The 18,276-nt window shown below is 41.0% G+C and overlaps 2 protein-coding genes across 7 annotated transcripts in view; both read right to left on the bottom strand.

Annotated features, from left to right (window-relative positions):
• usp54b (ubiquitin specific peptidase 54b) overlaps positions 1 to 5,208 on the bottom strand; it is a 57,017-nt gene extending 51,809 nt beyond the window's left edge. The window contains exon 1 of one of the 5 annotated variants that reach the window (XR_006375884.1): positions 5,044 to 5,208. The gene's annotated coding sequence lies outside the window, so the exon portion shown is untranslated. Of the gene's footprint in view, positions 1 to 4,544; positions 4,911 to 4,937; positions 5,017 to 5,043 lie in introns of those variants that run through there. The other 4 variants (XM_044177907.1, XM_044177910.1, XM_044177909.1 and 1 more) reach the window with 4 other exon arrangements.
• Positions 5,209 to 6,180: 972 nt separating this feature from the next.
• Positions 6,181 to 16,125, bottom strand: myoz1b (myozenin 1b). 2 transcript variants are annotated; one of them, XM_044177913.1, is made up of 6 exons: positions 15,968 to 16,125; positions 12,595 to 12,678; positions 8,847 to 9,013; positions 8,696 to 8,753; positions 8,394 to 8,580; positions 6,181 to 6,676 (listed from the first exon to the last, which is right to left on the bottom strand). In XM_044177913.1, exons 2-6 carry the CDS (start codon positions 12,674 to 12,676, stop codon positions 6,442 to 6,444), a joined length of 729 nt encoding a protein of 242 aa, XP_044033848.1. In that variant the 5' UTR covers positions 12,677 to 12,678; positions 15,968 to 16,125; the 3' UTR covers positions 6,181 to 6,441. The 2 variants fall into 2 exon arrangements, with proteins under 2 accessions (XP_044033848.1, XP_044033849.1); XM_044177914.1 differs by having other exon boundaries at positions 8,696 to 8,750.
• Between the last annotated feature and the right edge of the window lie 2,151 nt (positions 16,126 to 18,276).

Below are 18,276 nucleotides of genomic sequence, written 5' to 3'. Positions count from 1 at the left end.
GATTAATAGAGATCACATCATTTTAAACATGCGGTATCGAAAAAGTATCAAAGTATCAATACTTTTGACAACCTCAGTATCTTATTTATTACTGATTTATCTTGCAATCCCTTGGGACCCCTTGGTATGTGGACACCCAATGAAAGTAAGTGGACACCAGACCATTAAACCCATACAGGCTTTCCATATTTCGGAACCTGGCTGCAGGAGTTTGTTCCCATTCAGCCTCAAGAGCATTGGTGTGGTTGGGCACTGACGATGGGTGATAAGGCCTGGCTCGCAGTCAGCGTTTCAATTCATCGCAAAGGTGTTGGACAGGGTTGAGATCAGGGCTCTGTGCCGGACAGTCGAGTTCTTCCACACCAAACTGGGAAAACCATTCCTTTATGGCCCTCACTTTGTGCATGAGGGTATCTGTTGCTACTAAGTTGGAAGCACACTATTGTCTTAAATATCATTATCTGTTGGCAAAATAATCACACCACAAGGTCCATTCAGTAGCTGTTCTGGAGCTTTTGATCGTATCATACGATGGAGTCACCAAGTTGTCACATCTTGTGGTGAGATTGTTTTGTAAAATGCTGTTTCCAAGGTCAAGAATGAACTTTTCGATCTCAAATCATTTTATGCTGTAGCATTTAAATCTCCCTTTGGAATTGTAAGTAAGGGGCCAAGGCCAAACCATGAAAAACAGCCCCAGACCAAAAGTACAGAAAAGTATGGTGTCCATATACTTTTGGCCATATAGTATATGTCCAACATCTAAAATATGACCTCCCAGAAAGGTCACATATTTCTTTGTTTTCATCTTCAGACACTTCAGGCACCTTGCTCACTTCTCATTAGTCTAATTTGCTCATTTGTTCTCCATTTCATGATCATATTTATTCCCTTCAGCTGAGGGGAAAACATTTCAAAATTCAAAAACTGGCCTCAGAGTTGGATGGAAATAAAATACTGTTAATGACGCTGTTTTGTAAATTGAATTTATTGTCACTGTTTCTCTCTCTTTCTCTCTCTCTGCTGTGAGTTAGTGTGGTTTGGTGACAGTGACACCAGTGTCATGCAAGCTGAACAAAGAGCTGATACTGTCCCTGAGGACAATAGCTCGTCTCTCACACTGTCTCCCTCCCACTCAAGCAAACATAAAGGCGAGAAGTATATTTATATATCCCTGTAAAAGAGAGAAGTCTTGATCTTTTCTTTCGTAATCTGTGCTCTCTCTTTCCGTCTCCTTTGGCTGCACTTTCCTCTCTCCCTCCCATTCACTTCATTCCTGCTCTTTGTCTCTCACTTTCTTCCACTGACCTCTATTTTCCATTCTCATTCACTCTCTCCACTTCTTCCCCCATTCATCTCTGTCTCTTCCCTTTTCCGTTTTTGAAAAACTTCACTTCACATGCATGTGCTCACACACACACATAAACTTACACACACACACACTCAGTGGTTTCCATGTAACTGGGTTATGTGTAACTTCAAATAGCCTTAGTTGACAATAGGGAGAGCCCAGAGTTCATCCTCCCTTCTGTGCTTTTCTTTCTCCTTCTCTTTCCCACTTGTATCTAAAGATAAGTTATACACATGTTTGTGTTTCGGGTGTGCATGCGTGAATATACAGTGGGCACACGTGCAGCTGCATGTGTGAGCATATTAGCGAGACTGGGATCTATTTTTTTGCAAGCTGCAAGGTCATTTCTCCGCTCAGACTCTGTAACATTAAAGTGTACATGTGAAAACACACACATGCACGCTATAACCTAGATGCAACCCATTATCACCGTGGCACATGTGCACAACCAATCCTATTAGTAGAAAATATAAAGAGGGGTGAATATTTGCTTAATATTTAGCTATTACATAACCATCCTTATTTACAATATATGCTGGGAATCATGAGGTTTTTACAGTTTAAGTCAGAGTACAGCGAGAGAGAGGAGAGGATGAGAAACAGAGGTTTGGGGTGATGAAGAGAGGAGAGGAAGGGAGAACAGAGGAAAGAAAATGAAATAAGAAAGGAAAAGAAAAGAAAAGAAAAGAGAAAAGAGGAGAGGAAATGGAAGGGAAAGAGGGGAGAGGAGGAGAAACAGAGTTTTGGGGTGATGAAGAGAAAGATATGGGAGAGGAGAGGAAAGGAACGGAGAAAAGAGGAGAGGAGGAGAAACGGGGTTTTGGGTTGATGAACAGAAAGATATAGGAGAGGAGAGCACAGGAGAGGAGAGGAAAGCAGTACAGAGGAGAGGGAAGGAAATGAGAACAGGGGAGAGGAGAGAAGGGGAAACAGGGTTTGGGGGTGATGAAGAGAAAGATATGGGAGAGGAGAGGAGAACAGAGGAGAGGGAGGGAAAGGAAAGGAAAGAAGAACGGGAGAGGAGAGGAAAATAAAGAAAATGAAAGGAGAAAATAAGAGAGGGGAGGGAAAGATATGAGATAAGAAAAGAGGGAAGAGAAGAGGAGGGGAGATCAGAGGGCAGGACAGGAAAGGGGAAAGAGGAAAGGAGAGGAGAGGAGAGGAGGGGAGAAAAGATGAGAGGGAAGGGAAAGAAAGGAGATGAGAGGAGGAGAAAGAGAGTTTTGGGGTGATGAAGAGAAAGATAGGGGAGAGGAAAGGAGAAAAGATGAGAGGAAAGGGAAAGGAGAAGAGAGGGAAAAATAAGAGAAACGAGGATAACAGGGTAGTCTGAAAGGGGAAAGAGAGGAAAGGAACAGAAAGGGGAGGAAAGAAAAAGAGGAGATGTGAGGAGAGGAAAGGAGAGGAAAAAAGACAAGGAGAACTAGTGAACGTGAAGAAGGAGAGAAGAGGAGAGGAGTAAGTGGGACATTAGATTGAATAAACAACCACAACAACCCTCTTATAATCCCATACATGTGGACCCAAACCTGACCACAGAGGCAGGAACACTTTAAACTGAAATGTCAACAATAAATGAACGCCCTGGGAAACCGAAACACAAGCTGGGATCGTTCACACATGACCACGTCTAGAAAGAAATACTCTGAGGGTTTAAATCAATTAAGTCAATTTAAGTAGAATTTAAGTGAATTGAATTGACTTATCTTCTAAATTGTTTCACCACATGATGGTTTGCCTGCAAATGCATGCGATGAGTCAATGAGACCTTGAGATTGATCCTTTCTCAACAAAAGAACACATTTGCCCGCACATGCAGGATGATAAGGTGGTTCTCCTTGAGGCTGTGTGTTTGGATCCCAGAGGGATTATTTTCAACAGATAACTGAAATACAACAAATAAAGTGGTCTTCATCATATGAAATCCAAACAATCACATAATCAGAGAACTGATTAAAAATCATCAACATAAAAATAGATCCAAGACCCAATAATATACAATGGTATTTAAATTATGTTGGTGGAAAGAAAAATCGCTCTGAGAGGGAAGAAAGAAGCGGGCTTTTCTGGCAACTCGACTGGGGCTGAGGGCAAACTATTTTGTAGATAAAGGTAAAGTGAGTTTTCCTTCCAGGACATCCCTACAGCCCATACAGAACAAATGGCTGTAAGACAAGAATACTGTACCAAAGCTACAGTGACAGGTCATAAAATATGGAAACAGCAGTGTATATATGGACACGTTATATTAAGTAAAGTACAAATATGGGCATTGCGCTGGTGTTTTTAAACTAAAACAAGGTTTTACAATTGCACATTTGCAGGCAACAGATAAGCAGACACACATTAATGCTTGCATTAACCATAGCATGGAAACTACAAAAAAAAGAACACAATGCAAAAATCCACTGCCTCCAGAGTGTTTCATCTCCAAAAACTAGAATTGATGATAAGTCCAACTGAAATGTCAAGGCGACATTTCAGCTCAGTGTGGAGGGTGAAGGTGTGCTGCTGTAGCTGTGTGTGTCCTTGTGTGTGTGTGTGTGTGTGTGTGTGTGTGGGGTTTATATTTCTCATGTTGTGGTGACACAAACCTGTTCAACCAGCCACATTTTATCTCCCATCTGGAGATATGATGCTAGTCTCCACAAGATTAAGGCTTGGTTTGGGGTTAAGGTTAGACTCTTAGGCTTAGGTTTAGGCATGTATAGTAATGGTTAAGTTTAGGATAAGCCTTCAGGAATCACTGTAAATCAATGCAACGTCCTCACAAGTAGCCAAAACAAAAGTATGTGCTCCTGCTTAAGGATGTTGGGTAGGATGAGGGGATGACCAAGACCCTGTTTTCCCACAAGTGTTCACGTGTGTGAGCGCGCGTGAGGCAGGCAGCAGAGGGCTGTGTCACCATCTCTAATGTGACGGCACTAGGCTGGCGGTGATGCGGGCCCGGTGAGGGGCCAAAGTCATCAATCACGCGGATCGAAACCGCAACGTTAAATCAATAGCGGCCCCCGGGAGCGAAGACAGCGGAGCGTGAATCCGCCTCGGTAAAAGGCTGCGGTCTTTGCGGTCATCCATCAACAAGTCCACACACTGTACAGTCCACCAAACACCGCTCCGCTCCGCGCGAGACCAAAACACGCAGTTGCCTACAGGACAGGAGCCACGCGCACTGTAGTGGTATGCAGCCTACCTGACTGGCGGGATGGGACGGCCGGAACAATAACACCTGTAACTGTGGAAAAACGAACTGTGATGGGTTGAACTTGAGGTGAAGGGATGCTGTTGTCCAGCACGAGGCAGAGTTGCTGCGTAGACGGGAATTACCGACCCAAGACCACCTTTTACTAAAACTGACAAGATGCAGAGCAACAGGGGGGGGGACCCCGCACGAGGACAAGACCCTACTTGTGCTGCTGATAAGAGTGGTGATGACAATGATGGAGATGATGATGATGGAGAAGAAGATGACAGCCATCCTCTGAGACTGTCACGAGAACACATCTGTTGAGGATCACATCTGGCTGACACGCTGACTGCCCCCATAAACACGCACACACAGAGAGACACACGCAGACACACACACCTACTGATGATATATTCTGTCCGGTGCGGTTACATGCGTGTGTCCCCCCGGCCTCTCTAGCTGCGATGAAGCCCATGCAGTGCATTGTGTGCAGGTTTTTACTCACCCCGGGTGCTGTCACGGCCAGTCTCCGTCCGATCGCGTGTCGTACCGTGTGATTTAACGGGAGAGAGGGCGAGCCGTGGGCACATCCAGCCCCCACCAGCGCCATCCAGCGCTGCGGTCGCGGCACGCCGCTCTCGCGATACCGTGTCATCTTCCAGCTCTCCGGTGGAGTGTGTGACGTAGCGGTTTTATCAGGCGCTTTGCTCAGCCCGATGCCGCCGCCTTCTGGGCACGAGGCGAAGAGTGCGTGTGGATGGTGATGATGTCATCCCGTAGCTGACCGTGTGGCCTTACCTGTTTGTCTCTCTCTTTCACTCTCTGTTTTTGTCTCTCCCTCTCCTAATGGCCCACACCTCCATGGTCAGATGTAACCTGCTGTCAGCAACATGCAGAGGACATCTGTTTAATTGCTAACACTGGAGACCCGCCAGCACCAGTTTACAGTCACAGTCTGAACACACTGCTGTTCATATGCAGGTGAGAGAGGTCATGGGGACATTGTTTAGTTTGGCAGTCCTTTTTAATACAACTATAGGCCTAAGTGAGAGAAAGTGACATTAGAAATGTAAAATACTGGGAAGTAACACAGGGCAGCATAGAAGGCATTTGCAGAAATAGTTGAACATTTTGGAACATACCCTTATTCGCTTTCTTGCAGAGTTAGATGAGAAGATTGATATCCCTTAGGTTGGGAACTTTGATCATGTGATAACAGATATTAGTATATGGGGGGGGTATCAACCCCTGTCTCTGTTCAAGGATAGCTTCAACTGAGCAAACTTCATCCACTGAAGACTGTGATTGAAAGCTCCAGAAAGAGCTAGTAAGTGGACCTTGAGTTGAGATATGTTTTTCAAAAATAAGTCATTTTTTTATAATTAGATATTGTCCTTTTTAACAGTTTCAGGACTAGCACATGCAGTGTTAACATACGAAACATTCTGTAAAGGGGAACTTTATTGCATAAATACATTATTTTAAGAGTGCCGAGTGCTTATCTATATCTATTCACACAGGTCTCACATTAGCTCACAGTATGCAAAATTATAGTAAGACTCAATAATAGTTTGGGAGGAAAAGATAAGAAAGCACACAGGATACCAGGGGAGATACTTTGTACTTTTCAAAACATTTCAAGTCATTGTTAAATCCTTTTTTGTTTATTTCATTCTAGGTAGTTAAAGTACATTTCAACATGTGTTCATGGGAGCCTCAGCAGATCTAACAGTGTTTATGTTGTCAGTGTATGTGGTGTAAATTATGAACTGTGCCTAATGCACAGTATACACTGTGTGAGGGTGTACTCTCCATGTATGTATGTGTTTATGAGTTCCAGTGCATGTACTTTGTGTGTTTCAAGCTACATGTACTGTAAATATGCTTTTGTGGGCATGCGTGTTCACAGGTCATCTGTCTCTCCGTCGAAGGGGATGTTGTCCAGGTCCATGTGGATCTGTGAGTTGTCCTCACTGCAGACCCAGCCGATCGGCGTGCGGTTGAATGAGGGGCGTGAGCGGATGTCGGCCTGCAGGGTGGACAGAGGCTCCGGCTCCTCTGTGGCAACGTTGAATTCTGGGAGTTCGAAGGTCAGTGTCTTAGGCGCCTTATCATAGCCACCAAATGGCAACGCCGTCCTGGGGAGAAAAGAGGAAGAAATAGGAAGTTGAGGAGAGACAAGGTAACATCAGGACGAACATCTCTGGTGTTGTGCAATGCAGCACAACAACTTTCAGCTACAAGAACATAAGAAACATCATCATACTGCATTTAATATGATTTTCTACAAATTATCACAAGAAAAAGACTGACATACTTTGTTGCTCAAATACTTAGTGAATAGTGAATTTCCCATGTTAAACATTGCTGGTTGCATGGATGCTTTACTGAACAGACCTGCAAGGCACAGGCCCAGGGGCCCGAGGGGTGAGGGGGCAAAACCACCACAAAGAGAAGCAAAACAACCACAAACAGATGCCAAACGTCTCCAACTGTTCATGGCTGGTTGTTTATTGCTTATTCAGACCCATTAGTAATGGGTACAGGATACAGCTGCTCTTACCAACCACCACCACAACCACCATTAACAGTAATTCAATGGATGAAGATCTAGGGTTCAAATAAGATTAATATAATTACATCTGGGGCGAAATGTTGTCTAAGTGGTAAGTGTAATAGTAGTATGTTTCTAAATGTTGGTGATGTGGTACATTATGTGAAGTCTGTATCGCTGCTGAGTAATGCCATGGAAACACCCAAGAAGGAAGTCGCTTTTACTGCTGATGAAACTGCTGGTTGTCATAGTGATGTGGGTTAGTGAGCTGATGTAGCTGAGACTGGTGCTGCAGTTATAACACTATAACTACATTATCAATTTAACAATAGTACTGTTATGTACTGTTACCAGTATTATCTGAACACATTTATAATATATTTCCATCATATAATACTATATATAATACTTATTTTATAATACCTTTCTACGTACTTGTATCTCTTCTATACAGTTTTTATCTGCTGGTGAAACATTCAGTGTTGTATGTCCTGGTTTATATTCTCAGTAAAGATTCCTGAGCTCTCACATTTATTAATGAAGTTTTGCTTGGACAAAATCTTGGATACTCATCGCCTTGATCTCCTGTCAAGCATAAAGCACACAGTGTTGGAACAGAGTCATGTAAATATCTCATCTTTGAAACTGGCAAATTATGACCACACCAAACTTTAGATGAAAGATACTAACCACTGGCATTATGGGAAGTGTAGTATCCAGGGTTTTTGGAGTTTGACCCATACTAGGGACTAAAAGTCAGGACAACTTCATAATTGTTTTTTTAATGTTTCTTTCTTCCGGAACTTTATGGAAGCGCAACACTAAATTGCTCGAGTATCCCTTTAAGACAAATGAAATGTTTTTCCAGAGGGGTGAGATAATTACACCTCTCTCCTGCACTGCTTCACTAATAGTCACAAACAATAAATCGACAACAACAATTTTGATGATTGATTAATTGTTTAAGTCATTCATCAAGCAATGTGAGGATTTGCTGCCTTTCTATGTTTGATATCATTGTAAATTGAATCTCTTTGGGTTTTAGACGGTAAAACAAGTCATTTCAAGATGTCACTGTAGTACATCAAAGCTATAATGTAGTGTATGCACAAACAAATTATTAATGGTGTGGTTTTTTTTCCTGACACTTTATTGGCTGAACGATTAATTGAAAAAACTACGAACAAATTCATTCAGTTCAGTTCAATTCAACGTTATTGTCATTGTACTTGCATACAAGGAAACATAGTCATTACAAGATAGTTATATTTATAAATATTATTGTTTGTGTCTGTGGTTACCTGTTGAAGCTCTTGTACAGAGGTAGTTCTGGGTGCATCTGGATGGGTCCCGGCATGGAGGCCTTCATTGTGACTGTCAGCTCCTCGTTGCCCTTCATGGCCCTTTCCCATGGCGATACATAGGTGCGTACATACTCCTCCTTCCTCTTCTCCTTCTCCACCTCCTCATCCACTGTCTCCTCCACCACTAGAAGAAAAAAAGGGGAAGACCAGACAAATTAAATGCAAAATCTTTACAGAAAGAAAGCATCTAAAATACTGAAAAGGGACAGAAAATATAAAAAGTGCATCTGAGGCCCTACCTTCTTCCTTTGGCATCTCAGGCTTTGGTGGGGACATCAGCAGGTTCTGGAGGTTCTGCTGGATAGAGATATAGTCTCATCAGTACACACATATACACACAACATATACAAACACACAGACACACACTCCCTTTCTCTTCTTCACTCTTACCTTGTTCTCGTTGGTCACAATGAATTTCTCAACTCTCTGCTGCCTCATTTTGAACATCTTGGAGCCCTTGTTATTGAGCAGGGAGAGCTCCTCCAGCATCACGTCCTTGGGCGTCTTGATCTTGGTGCCCAGGTTGAGCTCAGAGGCCTCGGGATCTGACTCATCATCTGACAGGAAGAGGAGGAGGACAAAATGAAGGGACTGAACATGGAATTGCAGGTGGGTGTATGCAGAGAAAGGTAGAAAGGAAATTGTCATGGTTTACCCATATGTTGAGAAAAAGTGCATTGGATAAAAAGCTGTAAACAGATTTCTTAAAAAGTAATGGTAGAAGGTTGTTTGCAGTAAGAGCATCTATCCACATAAACTACTGTGTGTCTGATAAAACATTCTGTGGCAATATAATATTCTATGAATTTAAGACAGTTTTAAGATTTCTGTCATTTTTTTGAAAATTCAAGAATATTCAAGAAATATCCTTATTCACTTACTTTGCTGAGCGTTACATGAGAAGATCAATACCACTCCCATTTTTGTACAGTAAATATGAAGCTATCACCAGCAGCTGGTTAGCTTAGCTTAGCATAAAGACTGGAAAAAGAGGGAAACAGCTAGCCAGGCTCTGTCCAAAGGTAACAAAACATGCCTACCGAAAACTCACAAATTAACACGTTATTTCTTGTGTAAAAACGATGAGTTGTGGTTTTAGGGGGACTCTATGCTAAGCTAAGCTAACCAGCTGCTGATGATAGCTTCAAATTTTGTCTCATCAAACTATTCCTTTATCATTAAGACATTTTTTAAACTAAAACAAAAATGTCTCATGAACTACTGCACTTACTTGAATGAAATTAATCTGGCTCATGTTGCAGATTATGCAGACTAATGCAGATTAACAATTTTAAAGCATTTTTTGTTATTAAAGCCTTGGCAGAGGTGGTATGCACTCTCTGAAATGTGCTCTCTCTTATCAGCTAAACGCATTTCACAAATTAAAAGGTGGGTTTACCTTCCACTACATGTCTGATATGGAATAAGGAATGTATACAATTGTAAAGGGTGTATTTTTATCCTCTGGCTTCCATACTGTTCTTGTTATGATGAATTAGAGTTGAAACCTGTTGTACGGTGTTAGACGATGTGTGTGTGTGAAACCAGGGGATTTGTAGGGGTTACAAGGCCAAAGCAATATGGAAGAAAAGGGCACTGGGGAATGCCACAGCAGGTTTTCTGGTAGAACTGTTTATGGAGGGAAATCCTTATAACACATTGCCTCTCTCTCTCCTCTCTTCCTTTTCAGTGATGGAGAGATCTGATGGATTTTACTGCTCCACAGAGCTCCTCATAAAACACTCTTCTCATCCACCACATACACTCTGATATCACTCATAACACCTGGAGTCCAGCCATAAACCAACACACACACACACACACACTCGCACGGACACATCTATAAAGCAGGGAGTTGGCATTGCAATGCTGCGGAGAGCTGTTAGCGCTACCTCGTAAATCAGACGAGTGGGTGGGTGTGCAAGTGGGTGTGTGTTAAGTGTGTGTGTGTGAGAGAGAGAGTAATTGAGGCTGCTGAGCAGAGCGAACTCTCCCCTGGGGATATTGATTAGATTGTTAATTCAGAAGAATGTGAAACTGGAGCTGGCTGTTGACTGGGAGGAAATTGGACAGACTGACAGAGGCAGGGGTTGGACAGACGGACAACATAGAGACGGAGAGAGGCATGGGACAAATGTCAGAACGACATAGTGGCAGGGATGATGGATAGATGAGTGGGCATTAAATGGAGCAAAACAAGGGATAAGCAGGATAAGCTCCAGAATGACTGACTGACAACAAACTGGTGGAAAGACACAGATGTGGCTGCAGATGTGACAGCAGAAGGAGAAGGAGAAAACAGCAAAGGACACAAATGTGGAAAGACATCGACAGATTGTTGAATGGCAGATATAAGCACGTACACAAACACTCAGAGTATGCTCAGATTGCAAATTGCATGCTCAGAGATTGGCAGAGAATATGTTGTGGTTGGGGTTATAAGAGTAATAAATTATGTAAATAAGTAAATGTAAATGTTTTGCTACTGATAGAAAACACAACATATTAAAACAAGAGTCTACAGCCATGCTAGCAGCTCTGTGTATTATAACACAGTATTAACATCTTATTGTACTTAATGTATCAAAGCTAAAAGCACTCATTATGCAGGAAAATGAACTATATTATATAATAAAAAACTCACCCTGTGAGCGTTTACTATATATTATTTTATATTATAGTTATATTTGATTATAGATGTAATAATTTATAGGCAGTATTTAAATGTTGCAGCTGATTGAGGTGGAGCTTTTAACTACATCATATACTGTTGGGTAGTTTAATATAGAACCATGCATTTTATTTTATAAACCATCATATGTTTTGTATTTAAAAGCTTAATCTAAGTAACTGGTAAATATAGCTGTCACATTAAATGTAGTGGAGTTAAAAACTACATTGTTTCTGTCTGAAATGTAATGGAGAAGAAGTATACAGTATCAAAAAATTTAAATAATAAAAGTACAAGTATAAGTACCTTAAAATTCTACCTAAGTACAGTAGTTGAGTAAGTGTACTTAGTTACTTTCCACCACTGACTATACTTTTTAAGGCTGTACTAGCTTATTTAATGGAAATATTCTAAATGTCTTCTGCATCATCATACACGCATTTTACCAAAATTCAGCCAGACATGTCGGGTATTTTTGGAAACTTTGGAACCTGCACTAGATTTCAAAATAACGTTCTGTGAGTTTGAACAGTGTTCAGCTGCACAGCAAGAATTTGAACAGATGGTGAAAGCATGATAGTGAAATGCATTAAACACTCTGGTTTCTGGTGCTTTTGTACTACAGTAAATAAAATCTCTGGTGCACAGGAAGTGATTTTTGGAAAAAATAAAGGAAGACTTAGCATGAGCAAAACTATAACAAACTATATAAACACATTTTGCATTTGTAGATTTTATGCCAAGATGTGAACTATTTGCCACATTTTTACAAGTTATATTGATTCCATTTCAGTCGCCTCTTACACACAGCCTCAAACAAATATAGTGGGAGCTGAATCACCGTCTGGTACTTTGTGTTGCCTCCAATAGTGATCTGCCATCTGAGAATGACCCACATCCTTCCAGGAGCTGTCACATGCATGTGAGATATTGTGTTACTGCTTGGAACAAGTGTTTGTGTGTTCTTATTTAATTGTAGTATCATAAGACCGCATGCAACAATTTACACCCAGACAGTTCAAATTACACACACAGACTGTGCAGATAGCAGACACCACAGAGAGAAACTTATTGGATTTGACATTTACTGGGGTTGGATAATCACATCACATGGGAGATAAAAGACAGTCTTTGAGGAATGAGGATGAAGATGGCAAATTGTTTCATGCTTACATGATGTGTGTGAATATGCGATTGTTATGGTGTGTGTTTGTGTGTGTGTGTGTGTACTTGCAACATAGTGAGGACAGAAACACGTTTTTTTACCTATAGAGTGAGGACATTTTTAGAAAGTGAGGACATTTTGGCCGGTCCTCACAACTTCAAAGGGCTGTTTGAAGGTTAAGACTTGGTTTTAAGGGTTAGGTTAGAATTAGGTTATAGTTAAGGTTAGGGTAAGGGGCTAGGGAATGCAATGATGGTCCTCACAAAGATAGAAGTACAAGGATGTGTGTGTGTGTGTTTTACCATTCTGGGTGATGTTGGACAGGTCAGTGATGATCTTGTTGGCCTTCCTCTTGTTAGAAGGGGCGGGAGTTGTGAGAGGCATGGCTAAAGAACAGAACAGAGAAATGATGACTTCATAATAATAATCATCGTCACCTCCATTTACCAATTTTCAGACAAAGAATTGCAGCTGTTTTACACAGATAGAAAAAAATACATTTCACAAAAATTCTTAACTCAGGGTCCACTTTCTTTTTCTGGATCATTCAACTGCATCTCACGGTCTTCATCAGCAGATGGAGTTTGCTACTGAAAAAACTCCATCCTTGAGTTAAGAATTTCTTGTCAAACTACTACTTCCAAAGTCAAAAATTTACTTTCACACTCAGAAAAATAGAAAAGTTTCAACTAAAGTTTTGATTTATTTAGATTTTATATTAACATTGGATCAAATGTGAAATGTAAAAGGTTTTGCTTGTAGTGAAAAACCCACAGATAATTATTACTCAGCTCTGCAGTTCCCCTCAGCTCTGCAGAGCCTTTTAGCATCTTTCAGCTCATTGTTTTGGTTTTACAGCCGCAATGTTACTCTTTGGTTCACTCTCACCACTCTCATTAACCTTCCAGCTGCTGCAGGCAGCTGTTTTCAGTGAAAAAGCTCTGTGCCTAGCACCAAACAGTAGACACAATTAGCGACTAGCTCGTACAGCAGTGGCGCATTTAGCAGCTAAAGAGCCAGATATTTTAGTTGGTGGAGAAAACAGAGCTAAAAGGAGAGTGAATATTGGATTTACAACCGTCATGTGCATGTAACATGACTCTATATGAATCTGCTGGAGGTGTAAATAGGTAACTGTTTGCTAAATCATTCACCATAACAACCTTTTAAGGTGATAATATTTAAGTGCTGTGTTTACAGGAGACTGTCCTCCTGAGAAAAATGACGCCATCAAGCATTTCAGCAAGTGCCCCAAAACTACACAAGTTAATGTTCAAATGACAAAACCGCAACCATAGGAATTATGACGGAAGCAAAGGAGGAAGTCAGGTGACAAAGTCTGCAAAGGGAGGAGGGTGGATGGATGGGTTAACAAAACATTGGACCTTAACACAGAAGACTGCTGTTAGTTTCTCGTTTCCAACCGACAGTCAACATTTTTTTGTTTTTTCTCTTCATGACGACAATCGTTCCCTAACCTTAACCTCATGTTTATTATTGTAACCATGACATCGGAGGTCCCCCTCACCTCACCTCATTTTAACCCCAAACCATGATGTTTCCCTAACTTAACCTAGCCATAGCATTGTCACATCATAAAACAGATTTACAGGGATTTGAAATTATTTTTGAATTCACAGAAAATTATATCATCCTGCCGATGAGGTGTCAGATCAGAAAACGCTTCTACGTCGTTCTAGAGGGCAGATACAAATGACATGTTTTTTCATTTCATTTGGAGGATTTGTTGGTTTACAGCTGGTTACACTGCCCCCAAGTGGCCAAAGAATTATTAAAACAGGTGAGCAGACAAGTGAGCAGACAAACACATAAATAAGCAGTGGACTAGTAATAACAGATTCTAACCTCGCTTTAGCTTTTGCTTTTGCTGTCCTGAGATCCAGAGTGAGACTATTAAAACCTTTTTGAATATTTCTGGTACACTATGCAGCAGTAAATACACCAGCCTATGTCACATTTTCAGCAAGTTAAACACCAAATGGACTGGGCTAACTCTATCTATCTATCTGAGACATTAACTGGTGTCAGATAAACTGAGTTTATAGCACTTATTATTACGACTACATAAATGCTTTTACTTTGTGTACTTGTATTTAATTGTATTTTTAATTTTCTATAAAGCATTTTGTTCAACATTTGTTTTCTAAATTTGATTTTATACTGTAAGAGAGACTCAAACAATCATCAAGAATTATTCCCCAAATAATATATTAAATGTATGTGGTCTCTCGGGGGTCTGGCAGAGAGAATGACATAATTAAAAGACACTGACAGGCAGTGAAATGTGATACAACATAAGTGTTTTTCTTTCCATAAATATTTCACGAAATGAAAGAAAGAAAGAAAGTCTAAATTGATTTCCAAGATATGTTTGTGTATGAAGATGCACATCACATTCCAAATTCTAGCAAGCTCCAGCAGAACCTCGCTGGGTTCCCTAATTAACTTAAGCACACTTAAAAAATTGTGTATAGCCCCCAAGTACCCTTGAGGACACTAATTCCCAGTGGCAGCTCGTGTCCCTCTTGACTAACCACTCCGATGGGGGCCGGCAGTATGTGGCTGTCAATTGCACAGGTCGAAAGCAATTATGTAAGGCTGGAGGTGAGTCCCAGTACAAGAGAAAAAGCTGCAGGGCCCGTCTACAGAGAGACAGTTAATGTAATTGCTTTTCATCCACTGTAATTGAAGCTCATTTCCTAGCCTGGGATTCAGCCCTGTGCGAGCTATTTTTATGAACCCATGTTCTGTAGCGCCATGGTGAGTGGGACTGTCATCAGCACAAGACATACTGTACATACAAATGCACCAGCACACTCACACACAGATTTGCACTCAAATAGCTTCTCTCTTGTGATTAATCTGAGTCAGTGGCCGTGGATTTAAAACTGGAGATTATAAGTGTTTTGGGATGTTCTGGGAAATGCAAGATGGAGTCTGTGCTGATGGTGACTACAGGAGCAGCACGAGGGCCTGGGTCCTGTTACCACCTCTCTGAGTGAAGAGGAGCTCCTGTCCTCTGTGACCAGCCTGTTTTAGCTCCAGATAAATCTCGAGGGGACAGCTGGGGAGGAAGGGCATCAGTAAGCACATTCCCAAATATACACATACATCCATACCCATGGACTAAAAACTCCACTGCAGAGGGCCACATTCCTCACCTGCCACAGTGTTAGGTAAAAGCTGGTGGAAGTTGTCCACCAGCTGACTCTTATGATTTAGATTTGGTTTAATTGATATGTAAATTAACTATTTACTCAAGAAATTGTAAATCTGCAATATAACTGTCAAACTAAGTATGATGTGAAGCCTTTCTTAAGCAAGAACTTTGACTTTCAAACAAAACAGTCAATTCTATAATATGAAGTTGAGCATCTGCTTCTGATTTCCTCATTCATTAATTCATCGAGTTACATAAGCCTCCACGGGCCACAGAGAGGGGCTTCTCCTGCAGCCAAAATCTGTTGACCACAGGAATCAAATGAATTTAACTGTATTTAACTGTCTCCTTGTGCTGAAAGAGGATCCAGAATTATTTGACTACTCAGTGACCATCGGCGCCAGATAATCCACAAACACTCGAGGCATGTATGAGAGAGATTTCTTTGGGTTTTATCGATGCCGTCACACATTTTCACTTCTCTAATGTCTTACCTAAGACCCAGGTATCCACAGGTCCCAGAAGGTCCTAGAATAGGTGTGGCTCAGAGGAAGAGGAATATAGATTTCCAGGTAGATTTGTGTCCCAGAGCTTGTATTGTACTGCCTGCCCTCCTCTTCGCCCCAGAGAGAGTGACACCCTATCAGCAGGGCTGCTCCAGTGCTATGGACCTGGCCTGGGGTGCTGAATTGAGTAGAGGGTAAAGAGGGAGGTGGGTGTGGTGTTTCGAGTTCAGAGGTTGGTAAGATGAGTGATAATAGGAAATCGATAATGATAATCGATAATTTTTTACAAAGGCTAACCTGAAAATTTAAAGATGACAATTAGCTTAAAATATATACTGTAAGTATGTCATATTTTCAAGTTGCATTCAAGATGTATGATGCATTACATATATATGTAGAATTTAGGTTTGCCTGGAAAATTTCTGTTATGTAGGTGTCAAACATAATAGCTCATTACAGAACAGTGATATAACTAATCAGTAGGAATCTGTGGACTTACAACAGCCTCATAACTACTAAATAACAGGTGAACATTGATAAAGAACAAGAACAAACATTTACACAAAGTATCTTTTACTCAGGTTTTACATAAGTGGAACCATGTTACTAACCTTTCTGAATTCACAGGGGGCAAAAGCTAACTCCTAGCGCGTGAATAGTTTACATAATAACAGGAAACTGTTTAGTGAACTCTTTACAACCTCTTCAAAAGACAAAATCAACAGTTCATACACACATGTTGCTTGGAAGACTGCAACAACAGGCAAGGAGAGTTTCAACCAAGAATGATGATTTTAGTGAACCCCAGAATCATTTGCCCCACCCCTTCCAATCACAGGGGCTTTTGATAACAATACAAACAACACAAGAGCTTAGAAAATATATTTCCAGCAGTTACTGTATTCCCCTGTCACTCGGTTTTACATACCTAAGAGCTTTATGCTTTTGTTGATGTGTTTCCCTCCCCCTCTTATGGTCTCTTTATACATCCTCCACCAACTAACAAAGCTTTGGGTATGATTTGCAACTGCATGCCTCATTTGTGCCTGCCAGCAGTTATATCTGTATCATCATGTCAGCCAGCTCCTCGTCATTCCTCTGCTTTTTAGATTCAACCAGTAGCTTTTGTAAGTCACTGTTGGTTTGTTGACTTTTCTGTGCAGGTACAATTGTGGAAAAAAGCTATAAAGGCTCTATATTTCTCTGCTGTTTCACTTTGAGTTTTGGCCGTTTCTTCAGCCAACTGGGAAGGATAGATCATTTGGAATAGCAAGAATTTCTTGGATGATGACACTGAAAAGAAAATGTATTTTTAAAGAAGCTATAATCAATATTTTTTCTAAAAACAATGTATCAAATGAAAATGTAAAAACAATGTGACAATGTGAAAGGGGTCGTTCATAGTGATGAACCTAAAGAGAATTATCATAATAATCTGCAGGTCCCCTCAGCTTTACGGAGTTTTACTGTTCTGGTTCACGCTTGCCGCTCTCTTCGTATTAGGCCCCAGCTGTTTTCAGTGAAAAAGCTGTACACTGTACACTACCTGCTCAGCACCAAACAGCAGACTGACACAGTTAGCGACTAGCTGGTGATCATAGTGGTGTATTTAGCAGCTAAAGAGCCAGATATCAGGAGTTGGTAGAGGCCAAAAACAGAGCTGAAAGGAGAGACAAGATTGGACTTACATTCATCAGGTGGCCAGAAATATGACTCCAAATGAATCATAATGTTGCTCCATAACTGCTGGATGTGTAAATATGCAATTGTTTGCTAACAAGTTCACCATATCAACTTGCAAGGTGAAGTCCATTATTGCAGCTACAGCCACACTAAAGGCTCTGTGAGGCTGTACTTAGGAACAGCTAGCATGCTAATATGCTCACAATGACAGTATTAACATTCTGATGTTTAGTAGGTTTAATGTCTACCATGTTCATCATCTTAGTTTAGTGTTAGCATGCTAACATTTGCTATTTAGCATTAAACAGAAGTACAGCTAAGGCTAATGGGAATTTCGTGCAGGTATTTGGTCTGGTTTAGAATTTTATGAAAGGGTATTACAATTAATCCTGAGGGGAACATGAGTGTCCATCCAATAGCTGTTGAGTCATTTCACTCAAAACCACAACCTTGTGGTGACGCTAGAGGAAGTCAGTCAGGATTCATCATCTAGGAACCATGGATGTCTGCAAATTTTTATGCCAATCCATCAAATAGATGTTGAGATACTTCACAGGATAAGTGAAAACAGTGACCTGCTGGTGGCGCTAGATGAAAAGCCAGAGGATCACTGA

Source organism: Siniperca chuatsi, linkage group LG20 (assembly GCF_020085105.1).
Source record: "Siniperca chuatsi isolate FFG_IHB_CAS linkage group LG20, ASM2008510v1, whole genome shotgun sequence".
NCBI classification, from domain to species: Eukaryota; Metazoa; Chordata; class Actinopteri; order Centrarchiformes; family Sinipercidae; genus Siniperca; species Siniperca chuatsi.
The sequence above is the reverse complement of the archived record's forward strand: the minus strand, read 5'-3'. Positions and strand labels throughout refer to the sequence as shown.